The following is a 22,113-nucleotide window of genomic DNA, read 5'->3' on the forward strand; positions in this document are numbered from 1 at the left end:
AAATTAGAAAAAAGGCAAGCACATGTAAAATTGACTTAAAAAAGGTGCAAATAATGAAAAGGGTAAAAAACAACAAAAAAAGGTGCCAACACACAAAAGTAGACATAAAGTGGACACAAAGGTGGTGATGAATCTGGGCCACGATCTATATAACCTGTCCGTCAGATAACAGCATGGACATAACCTCCAGAATCTCTCCAGCTCTGCCATCACATAGATTGTGCTACACAGAAGGATGATCCTTTAATCTCAGGCTCCAAGACAACATTTGGTTGGTCAAGAGTCCGGATAAATTTGGGGCATTACTGTAATTGGCTCCTGACCGTATTGTTATTCTACGAATAAAAGGGATGAGGAACAGTATGAAGAATTAATTTGGGTCTAAGTTCTTTATTATTGAAAGCAATGTCATCCTTCTTATGGAAACAGTGTAAATGCCCCTGAGTGGGAACAGTAACGCCATGATATCACCACCATGGCGTCCTCCCCTTATTGGGACACATACTACTCCTATATGAATGTGGAAGATATAATAAGATACATACTCGAATTCTACCTCCCATAGCTCTATGCTGACTCTCCATCTATTAAAGAAAAAGAAAACAGAATGAATAATATTACACATACACAGTCACCATGATGGTAGGAAGAGGAATGATACTATTGAGCCTTAATATAACCAATGCAGACTCATAGCGAACATCTCTGTGGTGGATCATTACAGGGAGAGTCCAGGAGGATCAATAATCCCAGTTATATGATATACATACAGCTCAAGCAGGAACTCCTTGTACTCCTTGTACTCCTCTTCTAACGTCATCCTACTGAAGAGAAGGAAGACAATTAGGAATTATTGTATCTGCTCCATAGCTGATAACAGATCATCGATAGTCACTAAAATGTACAACTGTTGTATGTCACAAACTTGGCGTAGTGTAAGGCCCTGTTCACATGTACGTGTCTCCAGGGCGTCTGGCAGCCGTTTTCACCCGTACTGGAGACATATATCCACGCGTACCCATTACAACCTATAGGGCTGCTCATATGTCCGCGTTTTACCAGCAGCACAGATGACAGAGGCCAATAGCAGTCTATGGGTCCATGTACAACACATATAGCACACGAATGGCATCCATGTGTCATCCATGTGCCGTCCGTGTATATTTAACACTGCAAAGTATAGAAGCTTTGGAATTGATTTTTATAAAGCCATACTGGAAAAAAACGGATGTCACATGGATGGCACACGGGTGACCCACTGACGAATCATTGATGATACACTGATAGCACTTGGGTGACACTGGGGACACACTAATGACACCAAGTCATCGCCAACTGTGGTACTTTACAAATCATTAAAATGTAATCTTTAATGCAATACTAGAAAAAATATTTATACAAAAAAACACTAATTAGAGTAATATGGGAGTAATTACTCCTTTTTTATACTATTTAATTAAAGTTTATATTTTAACAATTTGTAAAATATCACAATTGGTGGAGAATTGGTTTCTAAATAGTGTGTACTCTAATAACACAATAACGCTTTGAGCTTTCTCAAGGATGACACACTGATGGCTCACTGATACTACACTGACAGTACACTGATGGCACACTGATACTACACTGACAGTACACTGATGGCACACTGATACTACACTGACAGTACACTGATGGCACACTGATACTACACTGATAGTACACTGATGGCTCACTGATACTACACTGACAGTACACTGATGGCACACTGATACTACACTGACAGTACACTGATACTACACTGATAGTACACTGATGGCTCACTGATTCCACACTGACAGTACACTGATGACACACTGACAGTACACTGATGACACACTGACAGTACACTGATGGCACACTGATGACACACTGATGGCACACTGATGCAAAACACTGATGACACCGATACTATTTTTTCCGGTATTGGTATTATATGGACGTGTGAAGGGGCCCACAATTTCCTCCCACCATGAATGAATTTCCCAAAATTTGGACACTGTAAATCTGCCACATCTGAACTTGCCCTTCGGCTAATGCTCGGCAGTAATAGAGTCACCCGGTCATTCTGACATGGAGCTGCAATGTTTCCCTGTGGGAAGCAGAATTGCAGGAGATTACGGGTGACATGGAAGGTGACTCTCCGCCATCCAGTGGCCCCAGTCTATCAGAGAAATTGCAGATTTAGGGTAAGTAAGCATTTACCTCATTCTCCTCACTAGATTCTCGCTCATAAACTATAAAATAATAGAAAAAGAAGAATTATAGCAGACATTGTATTTCATTCCTGTTTTGATATTTGTAAAGAATTGCAGGGATTAACTACATAACGATTCCATTATTAAAGGGAAGTGATGTCCTGACATTACAGGGTTAACACCTATAGATAAAGGAGAACCTATCAGAACATAATAAAGGACACAAAAAAGAGGCTAATACGTTTCCTTCCACTTTACTCCCGACTGCAGCCCTCTAGTGAGTGTCCCCTCGGCAGGCACCATGATGTCACTGTGTGATGTCATCCCATTTCATGGATTACTAATCCCCAGTAACAGCAGTAACTGTCAGGAGTGACAAAAACCTACAACCAATCCCATATTCATGAAATAGGGTTTTAAGGGATTGTGCAGGACTGGAAAAACATAACTGCTTCCTTCTAAAAACAGCGCCGCACCTGTCCACGGCTTGTGTTTGGCATTGTAACTCGGCTTCATAGAGATGAATAGAGCTGAACTGTAATACCGGATACAACCAACAGACAGGTGTGGCGCTGTTTTTTGAAGAAAAGAGACAGAATTTTTCAAATCTTGTACAACCCTCTTAGATTCTTTACCTTAAATCAAAACTTTATCAATGTAATCACCTAAATATAAAGCACATAGCCTCTTCACAGAGGAAGAGGACAGGAGTTCTAGAGCCACCCATTAGAGGAGGCAATCCTAAAAGTCAATATCGGCCCTTTCATGAGCCTTGGCACATGACTTTGGATAGGAAACCAAACCAGAAGCTGCATTTACAATCAAGTACTTTGGATTTTTTACTCCTTATTAGCACAAAGCTATCGCCAATAGGTGGCGCTAGAGCTCTTGTCCTCCTCCTCTGAACAGGCACCCTGCATATTAAAATTCCCAGAGGAGCATTACTTGGCCTATAAGTCTCCCCACACCAACTTGGCACCTCCACAAGGGACAACGTTACCCCTTAGACCCTCTAAATGTTATGTAACTGTTACAAAATGGTAAAAATTAAATATTTATGGCAGTTATTTCTATATTCCTAATTATACCTAATCTATACATTGCACTGTATTGTTCACATGGATGGTGGAGGATACAAAGAGAGAAGGCCGGTTAGATAGATGACACAGTTTAAACATTAGCAAAAAATAAAGTTGAGATATTAGAGAATGAGGGAAATGAGGAGCAAGAGTCACAGACACATGAGATATAATAGGACATAAATCAGGAGCGAGAGTCACAGACACATGGGATATAATAGGACATAAATCAGGAGCGAGAGTCACAGACACATGGGATATAATAGGACATAAATCAGGAGCGAGAGTCACAGACACATGGGATATAATAGGACATAAATCAGGAGCGAGAGTCACAGACACATGGGATATAATAGGACATAAATCAGGAGCGAGAGTCACAGACACATGGGATATAATAGGACATAAATCAGGAGCGAGAGTCACAGACACATGGGATATAATAGGACATATATCAGGAGCTAATATAAATGATGTTACTCACACTCCACTAACTGAAACCCTCAGAGAAGTTCCGTTCGGCAGTTGATTCTATGTCATCGTGATGTCACAACATTCCGTGACCTCATAACCGGCAGCCACCTCCAGCCGATGCTATATACATGAAATAGGCTTCTCACGACTTATGGGCACAACTGGTTTTGGCCTTAAAGGGGTTCTCCGAGAAATTTAATAAAATAAATAAATAAATACACAAATAATAAACAGTTCTCTAAATACTTTTATTTAGCAAAAAGCTATGCTTTATGGACTGCGCCCTGTCAGGATTTTTGCATGAAAGAGTGGTCCAAAATTCAAGTTGAGAGGTGTAAGAAGCTCTTGATGGTTATGGGAAGCCACGGATTGCAGTTATTGTTTCCAAAGGGTGTGCAACCAAGTATTAAGATGAGGGTGCCAACAATTTTGTCAAAACTTCAGTTTCTGGAACAATTTCAAGGGTTCCAACACTTTAGGCCATTATTGTGTGTGTAATATGTATACACATCAGTCTCGGCATCTCCTATGTGATGTAGCCGTATATACACCATTCTAGGTGTATCCTGTCCTGTGTCATGTATATAGCTATAGTGCGGTGTTAATATAGTGGGTAATATTTATATATTGAGCTTTTTTTCTCATACCGAGTCAGTATGGGAAAAAAATATTGTACTTCCTCATTCAATAGTATCTGATAAAAGAAAAAATCTGATAAAAATAAAATATCGGATAGCACACGCCCAATTTATACGTTTGTGTGCATGAGCCCTTATTCCATGTATATATACACTGCACAGTACGGGTTCTCCTGTCCTGTATACTGGGTATAAGGGCTCATTCACACTCGTGTATAAAATATTGATCTGATGTTGCTTCAGAAAATTTGGACAAGTGGAATCCGTATGGCTGAACTTATGCCATGCGAGTGTGCAATTTGTTTTCTCCCCCAGTCTCCATATGACATCTGTGCGACATGCATATGCAATGTGTTCTTAACATCATCTTTTACATACTATAATTCACTATGTAATTTAAGACAAGTTTACAAACTAATGAAGCAATCTTATATACAGATATAGATGGAATAGATATAATAAACTCTAAAGTTGGCTCTGAAGGATCTTTAGCCTTGTTTAACCCCTTTCTGACATCGGATGTAATATTCCGTCCACGTGCCCTGGGCCAATTTGACCATGGACAGATCATTACTTCATCGAGATCGGCCGCGCTAACGGGAAGTACGCGGCCGATCGCAGCCGGGTGTCAGCTGATTCTAACAGCAGAAACCCGGCATTAGCTGGAAAGGTCCATGGTTATTTGGCCCTTCCCAGCCTAAAAATACCAACCCGCAGCTGCCCCAAAATTGGCTCATCACATTAGATACGCCAATTCTGGAGCTTTCCTGATTGCCCTAGTGTGGGGGTATAACTGGTATTTCCTGCTAGGCCACAAGTCCAACTAACAAAGTCAAGTAATGCTCTATGGGCTTCCCTCACACTAGCTGTCCCTCGTTCCATTTACTGCACAGACCCGGACTGAACCCTAACAGGTAATCTCTGCATGTGTTGTGGCTGTCGAACAGTCGCAAGACCTGCAGGCGTGAAAACTAGAACATAGTATTTGAGCACGCAGAAGTCACTAGGTTAGTACCCAAGCATGCTCGGATAACACCTTATCTGACCACGTTTGCTCATCACTAGTAGTAATGTTACTTACTGCTATTCACATTCACAGTCACCGGATTGGGGGGAATGCTGGACAACCTCAGGGCTGCATGGGGAACAATTTTTAAAATAAATTGGTGAACAAGTGACATTGTGTTGTTTTTTTTTTCTGTTTGTGTTTTTCCATTAGTGGACTACGGCGGATTTGGTGGACTGTGGCAGATTCCCTTGATGACAGCGGACCTGTGTGGCTTTTTTTTTTTTTTTCAAAAAGAAATTGGTGAACCAGGAAAAGTGTCGGAGTGTTTTTTAAATAAAATTTATTTTTCTGTCTGTGTATTTTTTTCCATAACTTTGTTAGTAATGGGGGTGTCTGATATACACCTCTCCATTACTAACCTCAGGGCTTGATGCCAGCTGTGATTTTTGACATGCGCAGCTCATTGTCTCTGCTGAATATCCGGTTGGACGCTCGCATCATGCCTACATTCAGCATTACACCATGGTGCAGGGCCGCCATCAGGGCATTACTGCTTGACTGACGTATGGGGCCCCCAGTATCGGGCCCCCTCTCTTCTGCTCACCGGATCCCAGCGGCAGGATTCTGCTGATGCAGTAACTCAACCTGCCCTCCGAGACTCAGGTTCAGTTAATAGAATGTTCATTTCATACAGTTCCTAGTTAACAATTAATTTCTGGTTATTGATTACTCATATCTTCTTTATCATTTCTTGCAAAGCTGTATAAGAACATTTCGAGTGAGATTGTAAAATGCAGAACCCAGCCTTCCTCCTCAAAACCAACTTCTCCACCATTATAGAAGATTGACTCTCCACTTCACTCTCAAGATCACGTCTCACCACCTGTGCACTTGACCCGATCCCATCCCTCTTCATCCCAAACCTCACCACAGTCTTCATCCCATCCCTAACCCATCTCTACAACCTATCACTAACAACTGGTGTTTTCCCCTCAAGCTTTACACATGCCTCAATCACATCTATCCTCAAAAAGCCCTCTCTTGACCCATCCTCTGTATATAGCTATCACCCTATATCACTTCTCCTGTTGTGAACTCATTTTCTGGTTTACCTCTGGCTTCTGGTGAGGGTGGTGGAGCTGGCTGTGTTGACAGAGGAGTCGTGACTTCTCCATCCGGGCTCCCTCTGTTGGTGACAGCAGGTAATGAAGCTGATCTAAATGGCAGAGACCTGCCACCTGAGGAAGAGGACTGTGATTGGACATCAGGAGTCTCTGACTGGATTTAAGACAGCCGACTCCCTAATTTTTTGCTGGTAATTTTTTCCTGCCCTGAGGTTCTGGTTTCCAGTTCTGTTCCTGCCTCAAGCTAAGTGTGCTCTGCTATTTTTTCACATGAGATTTGGTCTGGTTTACTCAGTTTTTGTGGTCAGCCAGCCCCTGCTGGGGCTGTGCTGAATTTCCATTCTTATGTCTCTGTTTATGCCAGTTTGCTTTTTGTCCCTGATCAGATTGGTCTCTTTTTGCTCTGTCTTCAGAATATACCAGAGTGCTGATATAGGGAATTGAAGTCTAGCGACTTCAGGGCTTTTGTTATCAGAACGTGTTGGACATTTTTTGGCAGGGTTTTGTGCTTGATTGCAGACAGCATCTTTCCTTTCCTGTCCTTTCTAGTTAGTGTGGGCCCCATCGTTTGCTCAGCCTATTTTTCTATCTGTGTTTTCATCTTGTCTCACCGACAATACATGTTTGGGGGCTGTCTATTGCTTTGGGGTCTGCTCTTGGGCAGTTTAGATTTCCCCTTTTCTTGCTTTAGGCTTATTTAGTTCTCCGGCTTTGACGAGGCATCTAGGATCATCGTAGGTACGCTCCACGGCTACTACTAGTTGTGTGGATAGGATTAGGGGTCTGCAATCCACTTAGATACCAACCTCTCCAGTTTTCTGGGGCTTAGCTTGTTTTTGTTTTTCCTCCTCGGTGACTCAATCATAACATCTCCCCTATGCCTCAAAACTACTGCTACAACACGTCCATCTTGAACTGTCCTCCCACCGCTCTTCTTGCATCCTCTTTGACCGCTTACAATCTGGCTTCTGGCCACACCACTCCACTGAAACTGCCCTGAGGTCACCAATGACTTATTAACCACCAAGGCCAAGCGACACTACTCTGTCCTCCTCCTCCTGGACCTGTCCTCTGCCTTTGACACAGTGGACTGTTATGATGAGTCACCGAAGAAGGAACAAACAAAATACCAGCTAAGTCCAGAAAAACCAGAGAGGTTGGCAGCTATCGAATTGCAGACCCCTGAACCTAGCCACAACAACTAGCAGTAGCCGTGGGGGGTTCCTACGGTGCCCTAGACCCCTCGATCACAGACGGAGAACTATATAGCCTAAAGACAGAAAGGGGAAAAACTAAACTGCCCCAGAGCAGACCCCAAAGCAATAGGCAGCCCCAACATATAATGACGGTGAAGCAAGATGAAAACACTAACACAGATAGAAAGATAGGTTGAGCAAATGATGGGGCCCAAGCTAACTACATAGGACAGGATAGGAAAGCTGCTGTCTACCATTTGCAAAAACCCTATCAAAATGAGCCAACCGACTGATAGGAAAAACAGGCCCTGAAGTCGCTAGGCTTCAAAAGACTATATCAGCACTCAGGTATATTCTGAAGACAGAGCAAAATATCAACAGATCAGAGACAAAAATGGAGTTCAGCTCACCCCCGGCCGGGGATGGCAGAACTCCCAAAAAACAAGGCAAAACAAAAACAAAACTGAAGAGTACAAAGAAGAGCAGAAAAACTTAGCTTTGAGATGCAGGAATCAGACTGGTCTCCAAGAATCCAGCAGGAAAATCACTAGCCAGGAAGAAGGGCGTCAGCAGCCTTATATCCAGTCCTCAGTTCCAGCCACCCAGTCATCATCTAGCTGCCCAGGTGTTTGGTAATCAGCCTCACTACCTTCCTTCACCAGAGGAGGGAGTTCTTCAGACCTCAATGGTGAAGGGAAAAATGAACTCACGACAGTACCTCCCCCTTGAGGAGGGGTGACCGACCCCTCATCCATGCCACCAGGGCGATCCGGGTGAGCCCGATGAAAGGCACGCACCAATCTTTCGGCATGAATATCAGAGGCAGAGACCCAGGAATTGTCCTCCTGACCATAACCCTTCCACTTAACCAAATACTGGAGTCTCCGTCTAGCCAGACGGGAATCCAGTATCTTCTCTACCTCATATTCCATGTTACCTTCAACCAATATAGGGTCAGGAGGTGCCACCACAGGAACTACTGGTTCAACAAACCTCTTCAACAAGGACTTATGAAACACATTATGAATTTTAAATGTGACAGGAAGAGCCAACCGAAGAGAGACCGGATTAATAATCTCCAAAATCTTGTAAGGTCCAATAAATCTAGCCACCTTCATAGCGATATTTTTTGATGACAACCAAACCATATCACCCACCTTAAACTGGGGACCAACGGTCCTACGCCGGTTGGAAAATCGCTGGGCCTTTTCCTGGGAGAGAGACAACTTATACACTACTTGGTCCCAGATCTGGTGCATTCCCTCCACCACAGTGTCAACACCTGGGCAGGCAGAAGGCTCCACCTGCCCTGAAGAAAATCGAGGGTGAAAACCAAAGTTACAAAAAAAAGGTGACATCAAAGTGGCAGAACTAGCTCTATTATTTAAAGCAAATTCGGCCAAGGGCAAAAATGAAACCCAATCATCCTGATCGGCAGAAATAAAACATCTCAAATACGACTCCAAAGTCTGGTTTGTTCTCTCCGTCTGCCCATTGGTCTGAGGGTGAAACGCAGAGGAGAAGGACAACTGAATTCCCAGCTTGGAACAGAAAGTCCTCCAAAATCTAGACACAAACTGAACTCCTCTGTCAGATACAATGTTCTCAGGAATCCCGTGCAAGCGAACCACCTGTTGCAAAAACAAGGGCACCAACTCAGAGGAAGATGGCAACTTAGGGAGTGGTACAAGATGGACCATCTTAGAGAATCTATCACAAATCACCCAAATAACAGTCATTCTCTGAGAGACAGGCATATCAGAGATAAAATCCATTGAAATATGGGTCCATGGCCTCTTGGGCACCGGCAAAGGCATCAACAAGCCACTAGAGCGAGAACAAGGTTTAGAACGGGAGCAAGTCCCACAGGACTGCACAAAATTCCTGACATCATGAGACAAGGCGGGCCACCAAAAAGACCGACTCACCAGATCTCTAGTACCAAAAATACCTGGATGACCAGCCAATGCAGAGCAATGAACTTCAGACATCACTCTCTTCCTCCACTGGTCAGGAACATACAACTTTCCACTGGGACAACGCTCAGGTTTGTCCTCCTGAAACTCTTCCAGAGCACGTCTCAAATCGGGCGAGATGGCAGAAAGAACTACCCCCTTGCCTAAGATGGTAGCAGGCTTAGTCACAACAGGAGAATCAGCAAGGAAACTCCTAGAGAGGGCGTCTGCCTTGACATTCTTAGTGCCCGGAAGAAAAGAGACCACAAAATCAAAACATGTGAAAAACAAGGCCCACCTAGCCTGTCTAGGATTCAAGCGCTTGGCCGACTCCAGGTAAATCAAATTCTTGTGGTCAGTAAGGACCACGACTTGGTGTTTGGCTCCCTCCAACCAATGTCTCCACTCCTCAAATGCCCATTTCATGGCCAACAGTTCCCGATTCCCCACATCATAGTTACGTTTGGATGGGGATAACTTTCGGGAAAAGAAAGCACAAGGATTAATTTTAGATGTCACAGGATCTTTTTGGGACAACACCGCTCCTGCACCAATCTCAGAAGCGTCCACCTCCACCTGAAACGGGAGTGAGAAATCAGGTTGCCGCAAAACCGGAGCAGAAGTGAATCTTCGCTTCAGCTCCTGAAAGGAAGAAACAGCCTCCGGAGACCAATTCAGCACATCAGCACCCTTCCTAGTCAAATCCGTCAATGGCTTGGCAATACCAGAAAAATTAGCTATAAATTTCCGATAAAAATTAGCAAAACCCAAAAACTTCTGGAGGGCCTTCAAAGAAGTGGGCTGAACCCAATCGTAAATGGCCTGTACCTTGGCCGGGTCCATTTCAATAGTTGACGGAGACAAAATAAATCCCAAAAATGAAATCCTCTGTACCCCAAAAAGGCATTTCAATCCCTTGACATACAGGGAATTCTCCCTCAAAATCCGGAACACAGTCCGAACATGTTCCACATGAGAGTCCCAATTCTTGGAGAAGATCAAAATATCATCCAGATAGATAATCAAAAATTTATCCACAAAGTCTCGGAATATATCGTTCATGAAGCACTGGAAGACAGAAGGGGCATTAGTGAGCCCAAAAGGCATCACCAGGTACTCAAAATGTCCCTCCGGAGTATTAAACGCAGTCTTCCATTCATCCCCATGCTTAATGCGAATAAGATTATACGCCCCCCTGAGGTCAAGCTTGGTAAACCAGCAAGCACCTTTAACTCTGGAGAATAGGTCAGAAATCAGGGGTAACGGATACTGATATTTAATAGTAATTTTGTTGAGGGCACGATAGTCAATACAAGGCCTTAATGAACCATCCTTTTTAGCCACGAAAAAAAACCCAGCACCTAAGGGTGAAGAGGATGGTCTAATATGACCCTTCTCCAATGCCTCCTTAATATAGGATCGCATAGCCTCGTGCTCGGGTACAGATAAATTGAAAAGCCGACCCTTGGGGAATTTACACCCCGGGTTCAGCTCAATTGCACAGTCATAACTCCTATGAGGAGGCAAAGACGCAGACTCATTCTCACTAAATATATCATAGAAGTCAGCCAAATAGTCAGGAACATCATGCGACTGGGGAGAGGTGAAGAAAACAGGAGCATCACTAAGGGCACACCGACAACCCCAACTCACCACAGACAAAGATTTCCAATCCAGAACTGGATTATGGATTTGCAACCAGGGAAACCCCAGAATGATATCATGCAAATTATGCAACACCAAAAATCTGCAATTTTCTTGATGGTCTGGGGCGACCCGCATTACCACCTGGGTCCAAAACTGAGGTTTATTCTTCGCCAAAGGAGTAGCATCAATAGGCGTCCTCAGAGGCGTCATAGGAAATCCACAACGTTTAGCAAAATCCAAGTCCATCAGGTTCAGAGCTGCTCCTGAATCCACAAAAGCCTTGGCAGAAAATGTTGACAGGGAGCAGATCAGAGTAATTGCCAGAAGAAACTTAGGTTGAACACCACCCACAGAAAACGTGTGTGCACAACGTTTCTCTCGTTTAGGGCAGACAGAAATAATATGCGAGGCATCTCCACAAAAAAAACACAGCTTATTACGCCTTCTGAACTCCTGACGTTGCACCCTAGACAAAACTCTATCACTTTGCATAGGTTCAGACATTTGTTCAACAGGTGGTAACATCTCTCGTGTAGTTTTGCGTTCACGTAAACGCCGATCCACCTGAATGGCTAATGACATAGAATCGTCAAGATCAGAGGGAATAGGAAAAACCACCATAGTATCTTTTACAGTTTCTGACAAACCCTTCCGAAAGAGGGCTGCCAAGGCACCATCATTCCAGGTAGTAAGGACCGCCCACTTTCGGAATTTTTGACAGTACAACTCTGCCGAGTCCCGACCCTGGCTTAATGCCAACAGGGTCTTTTCAGCCTGATCAATAGCATTAGGTTCATTATACAACAACCCCAAGGCTTGAAAAAATGCGTTCACATTATTCAGAATAGGATCATCAGGTTTCAAAGAAAACGCCCAATCCTGGGGATCGCCGCGCAGCAAAGAGATGACAATTTTAACCTGCTGCGCGGGGTTCCCCGACGAGTTAGGCTTCAAGGCAAAAAATAATTTACAATTATTCTTGAAATTCAAGAATTTAGACCGATCCACCAAAAATACATCAGGAGTAGGAATCTTTGGTTCAGCAGCATGTGAATGAGCAAGATAGGCGGAAATTCCCCGCACTTCAGCAGCGAGCTGCTCCACATGATCAGACAATTGCTTCATCTCCATTGAGAGAAAAATTCCCCCTACGGCCTCAGAGATATAGAGGAAAAAATATGCACACAAAAAAAAAAAAAAAAATTCTGACACTTTTTTTTTTTTCCTTTTACAATTCTCTCCTGCTATTGAGTACCCTAGGATTTGCGGTATGGCTGGTGATTCTGTTATGATGAGTCATCGAAGGAGGAAAAAACAAAATACCAGCTAAGTCCAGAAAAACCAGAGAGGTTGGCAGCTATCGGATTGCAGACCCCTGAACCTATCCACAACAACTAGCAGTAGCCGTGGGGGGTTCCTACGGTGCCCTAGACCCCTCGATCACAGACGGAGAACTATATAGCCTAAAGACAGAAAGGGGAAAAACTAAACTGCCCCAGAGCAGACCCCAAAGCAATAGGCAGCCCCCAACATATAATGACGGTGAAGCAAGATGAAAGCACTAACACAGATAGAAAGATAGGTTGAGCAAATGATGGGGCCCAAGCCAACTACATAGGACAGGATAGGAAAGCTGCTGTCTGCCATCCGCAAAAACCCTATCAAAATGAGCCAACCGACTGATAAGAAAAACAGGCCCTGAAGTCGCTAGGCTTCAAAAGACTATATCAGCACTCAGGTATATTCTGAAGACAGAGCAAAATATCAACAGATCAGAGACAAAAATGGAGTTCAGCTCACCCCCGGCCGGGGATGGCAGAACTCCCAAAAAACAAGGCAAAACAAAAACAAAACTGAAGAGTACAAAGAAGAGCAGAAAAACTTAGCTTTGAGATGCAGGAAGCAGACTGGTCTCCAAGCAGGAAAATCACCAGCCAGGAAGAAGGGTGTCGGCAGCCTTATATCCAGTCCTCAATTCCAGCCACCCAGTCATCATCTAGCTGCCCAGGTGTTTGGTAATCAGCCTCGCTACCTTCCTGGGAAAAATGAACTCACGACAGTGAACCATTCCCTATCACTACAAACCCTCTCATATCTTGGTTTCACAGACTTGGCCCTATCTTAGATCACATCATACCTAACCCACAGAACATTCAGCGTCTCCCACTCGTACACCACCTCCTCACCTCGCCCCCTGAGTCCAGCAAGGTTCAGTCCTAGGGCCCCTGCTCTTCTCCATTTACACCTTAGGCCTTGGACAGCTCATAGAATTTCACGGCTTTCAGTATCACCTCTATGCTGGTGACACACATCTAGATCTCTGGACCAGATATCACCTCCCTACTAGCCAGAATCCCTCAGTGTCTGTCCGCTATTTCATCCTCCTTCTCCACTAGATTTCTAAAACTTAATATGGACAAAAGAGAATTCATCATCTTTCCCCGATCTCATTCGACCCCCCCACGGCCCTATCCATTAAACGGCTGCCCACTCTCCCCAGTCCCACAAGCTCGCTGCCTTGGGGTTATCCTTGACACTAATCACGCTTTCAAGCCACATATCCAAGCCCTTTCCACTTCCTCCTCACTTCAACTCATAAATATTTCATGGATCCGTACATTCCTCAACCAAGAATCTGCAAAAACCCTAGTGCATGCCCTCATCATCTCCCGCCTTGACTACTGCAACCTCCTGCTCTGTGGCCTCCCCTCTAACACTCTCGCACCCCTCCAATCTATTCTAAACTCTGCTGCCTGACTAATCCACCAGTCCACCCGCTATTCCCTGGTCCTCTCTCCCCCAGTACTAGTCGTGACTTGTATTGTTTAAGATTACTGTACTTGTATTTATTATGTATACCCCTCCTCACATGTAAAGCGCCATGGAATAAATGGCGATTTAATAATAAATAATTATTATATTATAATAATCAATCAATCAGGAAGTTTGGATTGCCATCTAGAGGTGGTAAAGCTTACCTGCACCAAGGAAAGGAACTTTTTTTTTTCTTTTACAAATTTTATAAAAAAGAGACATGTAACAATACATAAGTCTGTATTGCATGTTTGACCATCACACTGGAGAGTGTATGGATCAATATAGTCATTGTTTAATGAAAACCAATGGTAAAGAATGTTAATAATAATCATGTCGGTTTTCAAATCGATCAGCTGCGATCAGGTTCGGCAGGATATAAACTTTGAACAGAGCTGGAAATCACAGCTCTGCTTGATGTGTAATGGCCGATGCCACGTACTGCACATCATATTTATGACAATAAGGATAGGTCATTGATATTATATGCCTGGACAGCCCCTCTGCATTGGATCTATCACTGCTACCTTCTTGGATAGTTAGCTGTATAGCCTAACTACTGCAACTGTAAAGAAGCCTTTCCTTTACTGATGTCTGAATTATTTTCCTCCACTTGTAATGACTGTCCCCTGTTCCATTGTTTTAAATACATCTGTATAGACGTGTGTACTATCAAGAAAGACCACCGAGGAAAGGGATCACCCCTCTAAGGTTAAGTTCACACTAGGCATTTTTGCAGCTTTTTTAATGCAAATTTTCAGTTCCATTTTACACTATCAGCAAATTCTATGAGATTTCAGAAATCTCATGCACACACATTGTTTTTTTCTGTCATCAGGATTTTGCGTGTTGCATGATTTTTTGCACAATGGAGCAAGTCACTTTCAGCGTTTTTCACCCATTGAAATGAATGTATCAGATTTTGCTGATTTTTTTGTGCCAAAACCTGATTCTATAGAACAGAACTTTTTTTTCAACACTAAACTTTATCAGCATGCATAAGAAACAAGTCTAGCATGCCAGAAACACAGCAAAAATGAGGGAGATCAGGTTTTGCTGCAGGAATTGGAAAACTTGCAAAGTCAGCAGTCTATCAAATACTTAATTTTCCCCACTGTGTATACTGGCCCAAAGTACGCTCTGGTTGGCCTCCATTACATGAAGAGGGTCCTATGGATAAGTCATAAGAATGTAGGCAGACATATTTTCAGGTATGTGCCAACTATAAGAATAATTTATATTGAACTCTGTGATATTTTAGGAAGAACTCCCGGTGTGGACCCGCTGGACCGTGGCAACGAACCTCCCGCGGGCGAGATGACCAGGTGGACCACCCACTATACAGGGAGTGTTAGGGGCAGGCCCACGGGTAGCTATCACCACGGCAGCTGGTACCCTGCGAAGGACACAGGAGTCACGACTGGAGGTCGGAGAGGCTGGCGGGGGATCTCCCCAGGACAGGAGCACAGATGGCGGTCAGGACTGGAATGACGGCAAAGCGGCAGGGACCGGACACGGACTGGAGGACACAGGGACCGGACACGGACTGGAAGACAGCACAGGGCGGAGTGGAGCCCCGGAGTATCAGGACATAGAAGAGAGAACAGCGGAGAGCATAGGTAAGATATAGGCAGGAGAGCGGGAGCTGCAGGCAGAGGAACGAATGGAGGGACGAGGGGCCAGAATCACTAGCTAGGCACAAGTGATCATCAGGCACCGCCAGGAGGAAGAAGCGGCCTGATATAGGGAGTGTCCCTGGAACTTCCGGGTCATTACCTCCTCCCAGAGCAGAGAGGAGGGCGCACGCCTGCAGGGGGAATGGAGCGCGTGAACGCTCCTGAGCACAGTGTGGGTGTGCGTCCGAGGAGCAGGAAGCCAGGCAGGGGCGCGCGCCCGACAGAGAGCAGGGGACTGAGCGGGAGCGCGTGCTGGGTGAGTGTGCCGGGGAGCTGAGAGCTGCGGTGAGGACCGAGGCGGGCGCGGCAGCAGTGTGGGAGCCGGGAGTGAGTGGGACGGCTGGAGCGGCGGTGAGGGAGCTGGCGAGGACCGCGGCAGCAGCCGCAGCAGGCGCATGACAGTAGCCCCCTCCCTACGCGCCCCCATCCGCAGACTGGAAAGAAACTTAGTCAAAATTCTGGGAGCCTGGATATTCTCCCGAGGCTCCCAGGATCTCTCCTCGGGACCAAAACCCTTCCAATCAACTAGAAAAAAGGTTCTCCCTCTTTGCTTTTTCATGGCTAAAATGTCTTTAACCTCAAACACATCGTCAGCGGAGACAGGTAGAGGAGAATGGGTAGCAGAGGCATGGAACTGATTGAGGATGACAGGTTTTAGAAGGGATACGTGAAAGGAATTAGGGATGCAGAGCGAGGCGGGAAGTCGCAGTTTGTAGGAGACATCGTTGATACGAGCCAAGACCTCAAAGGGTCCAATGTACCGGGGTCCCAGTTTGCGCGAAGGGATCTTTAGGCGAATGTACTTGGAGGATAACCAAACCTTATCACCCGGATGATATAGTGGGGAGTCCAAGCGCCTTTTGTCTGCGTGTCTTTTCGCCCTGTCACGAGCTAACTCGAGAGTGGTCTTGGTCTCCTGCCAGATCCTAGAGAAATCCCCAGACAGAAGATCTGCCGCCGGTACACCCGAGATAGGAGGAACCGGTAAAGGTACAACCGGATGTTGCCCGTAGACGACAAAAAAAGGTGACTTGGCAGAAGATTTGCTGACGTGATTGTTATAAGCGAATTCAGCCCACGGGAGTAAGTCAGACGAGTCATTCTGGTGGGCATTAGAAAAATGCCGGAGATAGTTCACCAAATTCTGGTTAGTCTGCTCTGCTTGACCGTTGGACTGTGGGTGGTACGATTAGGAGAAGTCGAGCGTGATGTCCAGAGACCGACATAGGGCTCTCCAAAATCGAGAGGTGAATTGGACTCCTCTGTCCGAAACAATATGCTGGGGCAGTCCATGGAGACGGAAGATGTGATGGATGAAAACTCTCGCCAAGTCAGGCGCTGAGGGTAATCCAGGGAGAGAGATGAAGTGGGCCATCTTGGAGAATCTGTCTACCACCACAAGGATGACGGTGCAGCCTGCAGACTTGGGTAGATCGGTAATAAAATCCATGGCAACATGTTGCCATGGAGTCGAAGGAACGGGAAGCGGATGTAGAAGACCGGAGGGCAGCTGCCTAGGAACCTTGTTTTTGGCACAGGACGGACAGGAGGCGACAAAACTCCGTACATCTTGGAGAAGAGTAGACCACCAGCAGTAGTGGGACACAAGGACAAGCGTCTTCTTAAGGCCGACATGACCTGCAAGTTTGGAGGCATGCCCCCAGCGTAATACCCGTTTCCGGTCCTTCTCGGGCACAAAAGTCTTACCAGGAGGTGGCGAAACTAACGCGACAGGTGCCACCGTGATGAGCCTGGAAGGATCCAAGATGTGCGTGGGTTCTTCCTCAACATTTGCAGACAGGAAAGACCTGGACAAAGCATCAGCCTTGAGGTTCTTGTTACCGGGACGGAAGTGCAGGTCAAAATCGAATCGGCCGAAGAACAGGGACCACCTGGCCTGCCGTGGGTTGAGTCTCTGTGCCGATCGAAGGTAAGCTAGGTTCTTATGGTCCGTGTAGATTGTAAACGGATGTACAGCTCCCTCTAATAGGTACTTCCATTCCTCCAGGGCTAACTTGATGGCAAGCAGTTCCCTGTCTCCAATGGAATAGTTCCGTTCCGAAGTGGAGAATGTCTTGGAAAAGAAACCGCACGAAACAAGCCGACCGGAGGGGGATTTCTGAGAAAGCACTGCTCCGGCCCCAGTAGCCGAAGCATCAACCTCGAGGACAAAGGGTTTGTTAGCCTCTGGGCGATGGAGCACGGGTGCCGTGGCGAAGGCTTGTTTCAGAGACAAAAAGGCGTTCTCGGCCTCGGATGGCCAAACATGAGGATTAGCTCCCTTGCGGATCAAGGAGGAGATGGGACCAGTCAAGGAGGAAAAATGAGGGATGAACTGCCGGTAATAATTTGCGAAGCCAAGAAACCGCTGAATTGCCTTAATGCCATGGGGACGCGGCCAGTTGAGCACGGCTGACACTTTCTCTGGATCCATGCGTAAGCCTGAGTCGGAGATGATGTAGACTAAGAATGGAAGAGAGGACTGTTCAAAGGCGCACTTCTCCGGCTTAGCATACAGGCGGTTCTCCCTGAGGCGCAACAGTACTTGATGGACATTTCTCCTGTGGGCGGACAGGTCAGGAGAGAAGACGAGGATATCGTCCAGATACACAACCACACAGGAGTACAGAAGGTCTCGAAAAATGTCATTTACAAATTCCTGGAATACTGCGGGAGCGTTGCACAAACCGAAGGGCATGACCAGGTATTCGTAGTGCCCATCCCTGGTGTTGAAAGCGGTCTTCCATTCATCTCCGGAGCGAATACGGATGAGATTGTAGGCTCCACGGAGATCTAGCTTGGTAAAGATTCGCGCCCCTCGCAGCCGATCGAATAACTCGGGAATAAGAGGAAGTGGGTACTTGTTCTTGATTGTGATCTCATTAAGACCCCGATAGTCAACACAAGGACGAAGAGATTCATCTTTCTTCTTGACAAAGAAGAAACCTACTCCAGCGGGTGAAGACGACTTCCGGATAAAGCCTCTGGCCAAATTTTCCTGAACGTATTCGGTCATGGCTTGGGACTCAAGGGGATTCAGAAGATAAATTCGCCCCTGGGGTGGAGTAGAACCTGGAACAAGATCGATCGGGCAGTCATATGGCCGGTGCGGGGGAAGACTCTCTGCCTCCTTCTTGTTGAAGATGTCGGCGAAGGCCCAATAGGCTGAGGGCAGACCGGATGGTCCCGAGGCTGATGGTGAAGTCTTGGGAGGCTGCACAGGAAGGAGGCACTTAGTATGGCAGGACTGACCCCAACGAAGAATGTCCCCAGAGCGCCAATCCAGAACAGGTTCATGTGTCCTTAACCAAGGAAGACCTAAAAGCAAGGTATGGGATAATGAAGGCAGTACGAAGAAGGCTATCTTCTCTCGGTGCAAGGCTCCAATTTGTAACTCCACCTCTTCGGTGACCAAGGTAACGGTCTCGCGCAGGGGAGCACCATCGACAGAAGCTAACTGCTGGGGAAACTCCAAGGACCTGACAGGTATCCGCAATCTTTCTACCGCCTCGAGTTGGATGAAGTTCCCTGCTGCCCCCGAATCAATATAGGCCACCTCAGAAAAACGTTTGGAACCCAGGATCAACAAAACAGAGAGGGTCAAGGGTAGAGAGGTGTCACTGACACCTAGGGAGGCCTCTCTTACCTGTCCTAGGCGGAGGCGTTTCCCGGCCTTACCGGACAGGAACGCAGGAGATGGGCGGCGCTGCCACAATAGAGGCAAAGGCCGTGCGTGAGTCTCTCCTGGCGACGCTGTTCCGCTGGTTTGAGTCGGTCCACCTGCATGGGCTCCGGTGCAGAAGTCGCTGCGGAAAATCGCGGGCGAGGAGGGCTGCGTGTAGAGGGAACTGAACGAGGAGGTCTTCTCTCCCTGGCGGCTTCGCGGGAGCGCTCCTGGAAACGAAGGTCGATACGAGTTGCCATGGAAATGAGGTCATCCAAAGACGTAGGTGTGTCTCTCCCAGCCAACTCGTCTTTAATTCGAGCAGACAGGCCGCGCCAAAAAGCCCCTACCAGCACCTCGTTGTTCCATCCTAGCTCGGATGACAACGTACGGAACTGGATAGCGTACTGCCCCACAGAGAGAGCACCTTGGCGGAGATTGAATAAGGACTCGGTGGTTGAGACCAGGCGACCGAGCTCGTCGAAGTCTTTACGGAAAGTCTCCAGGAAGGTTGCAAGCTGAGAGACTGAAGGATCGTCTTGCTCCCACAAAGGATTTACCCTGGCCAGTGCCTCACCCTCTAAGTGGGATACCACAAAGGCTACTTTGGCTCGGTCGGTGGGATATTGCAGGGGCGACAATTCAAAACGGAGCTGGCATTGATTAATGAACCCCCGACACAGCTTGGGATCTCGGCTGTAGCCCGGGGGTTTGGCCAAACGAGGTAACGGATGCGGTACCGCCGCCTGAACTGGAGCAGCAGCAGCGGTCTGGAGAGCTAGCAGGCGGTTATCCACCGAGGCCATGTAAGTCAAAATGAGGGCCTGGGTGTCGTGTTGCTGGGCGAGCTCCTGCTGGAGACCGGTGATCAGAGAGGCACTCCCCGGATCAGAAGCCTGTAACGACGAGAGACGGGACTCCATGGATTTAAGGAATGACATTATCCTCACCTGATTTTCCCAGAGGAACAAAAGTTCCTTTTGGGTTGGGGTCGGGGTACCAGCGGGATCCATGGCCTGATGATACTGTGATATTTTAGGAAGAACTCCCAGAGTGGACCCGCTGGACCGTGGCAACGAACCTCCCACAGGCGAGCTGACCAGGTGGACCACCCCCTATACAGGGAGTGTTAGGGGCAGGCCCGCGGGTAACTATCACCACGGCAGCTGGTACCCTGGGAAGGACACAGGAGTCACGACTGGAGGTCGGAGAGGCTGGTGGGGGATCTCCCCAGGACAGGAGCACAGATGGCGGTCAGGACTGGAATGACGGCAAAGCGGCAGGGACCGCACACGGATTGGAAGACAGCACAGGGTGGAGTGGAGCCCCGGAGTACCAGAACCTAGAAGAGAGAACAGCGGAGAGCATGGGTAAGATATAGGCAGGAGAGCGGGAGCTGCAGGCAGAGAAACGAATGGAGGGACGAGGGGCCAGAACCACTAGCTAGTCACAAGTGATCATCAGGCACCGCCAGGAGGAAGAGGCGGCCTGATATAGGGAGTGTGCCTGGAACTTCCGGGTCATGACCTCCTGCCAGAGCAGAGAGAAGAGGAGGGCGCGCACCTGCAGGGGGAATGGAGCGCGTGAACGCTCCTGAGCACAGTGTGGGCGCACGTCCGAGGAGCAGGAAGCCAGGCAGGGGCGCGCACCCGACAGAGAGCAGGGGACTGAGCGGGAGCGCGTGCTGGGTGAGTGCGCCGGGGAGCTGAGAGCTGCGGTGAGGACCGAGGCGGGCGCGGCAGCGGTGTGGGAGCCGGGAGTAAGTGGGACGGCTGGAGCGGCGGTGAGGGAGCCGGCGGGGACCGCGGCAGCAGTCGCAGCAGGGGAGTGACAAACACCATGTAAATCTAACATCAAAGGGAATCTGTCACCAATCTGTCACCAGGTTTTTGCTAACTCATCTGACAGCAGCACAAAAGTAGGAAAAGACAGATTCCAGCGATGTGTCACTTAGTTTACTGTGGGAGATGTGACACAGAGTTCTTAGATACAGCATATACAATAGAAGAGCTGAAAAGCTGCCACGGGCCACACCACAGCTATGTACATTATCTATAGACAGTGAGCTGCTTATCACAGGAGGGGCGGAGTCGAACTTGGTGTCACCTGCTGCTGCAGTCTGAGCAGTGATAAAGTCCTCGTGATAAAACCTTCATTATAAGTAAACAACAGCACACTGCCTCATAAGGGACACATCGATGAGTTACCCATTTTAACCCTACCTCATACTTTCTTCAGATTACATAGCGAAAGCCTGCTAATGGATTTCTTTAAATATATAGATGTATTTCCATCCTTTGGCAAGTAAAAGAAAACATCTGATAATCCCTGATGAGTTGGTAATAATGGCCTGGTATCAATAGTCATAGCCGCACAAAGTGAACACTCAGCGGGCAGCAAGATTTCTCTCCCTTCAAGAGTCCGGAAGGGAATGATCAAAGCCTTCTTGGTCCGGCTCACGGACCGACCCACTGAATAATGACAAATGTAACGTTTTTTTCTATGCTTTATTCCCCCCATATTTTTTTTAAGTACTTTACAAAAGTCCTCATTTAGGGGGATTTTTCCTTGTTAAAGGTCACCTTTACAGATTCCTGAGCAAAGAAAAATAGAACTTGGTT

General features: G+C 46.8%; 1 protein-coding gene across 1 annotated transcript in view; it reads right to left on the reverse strand.

The window, feature by feature from the left end:
- The window catches only part of LOC141088121 (uncharacterized), a 46,261-nt gene that overhangs the window by 6,959 nt on the left and 17,189 nt on the right, over window positions 1-22,113 (reverse strand). Inside the window, exons 7-9 of the mRNA XM_073574065.1 lie at window positions 2,224-2,255; window positions 771-824; window positions 546-584 (exon numbers count right to left, since the gene is read on the reverse strand). Coding sequence (XP_073430166.1) covers window positions 546-584; window positions 771-824; window positions 2,224-2,255 — 125 coding nt within the window. The remainder of the gene's footprint in view (window positions 1-545; window positions 585-770; window positions 825-2,223; window positions 2,256-22,113) is intronic.

The sequence above is a fragment of the Dendrobates tinctorius genome, unplaced genomic scaffold (assembly GCF_039654945.1).
Source record: "Dendrobates tinctorius isolate UK_male_01 unplaced genomic scaffold, ASM3965494v1 ptg000037l, whole genome shotgun sequence".
In the NCBI taxonomy this organism is placed as follows: Eukaryota; Metazoa; Chordata; class Amphibia; order Anura; family Dendrobatidae; genus Dendrobates; species Dendrobates tinctorius.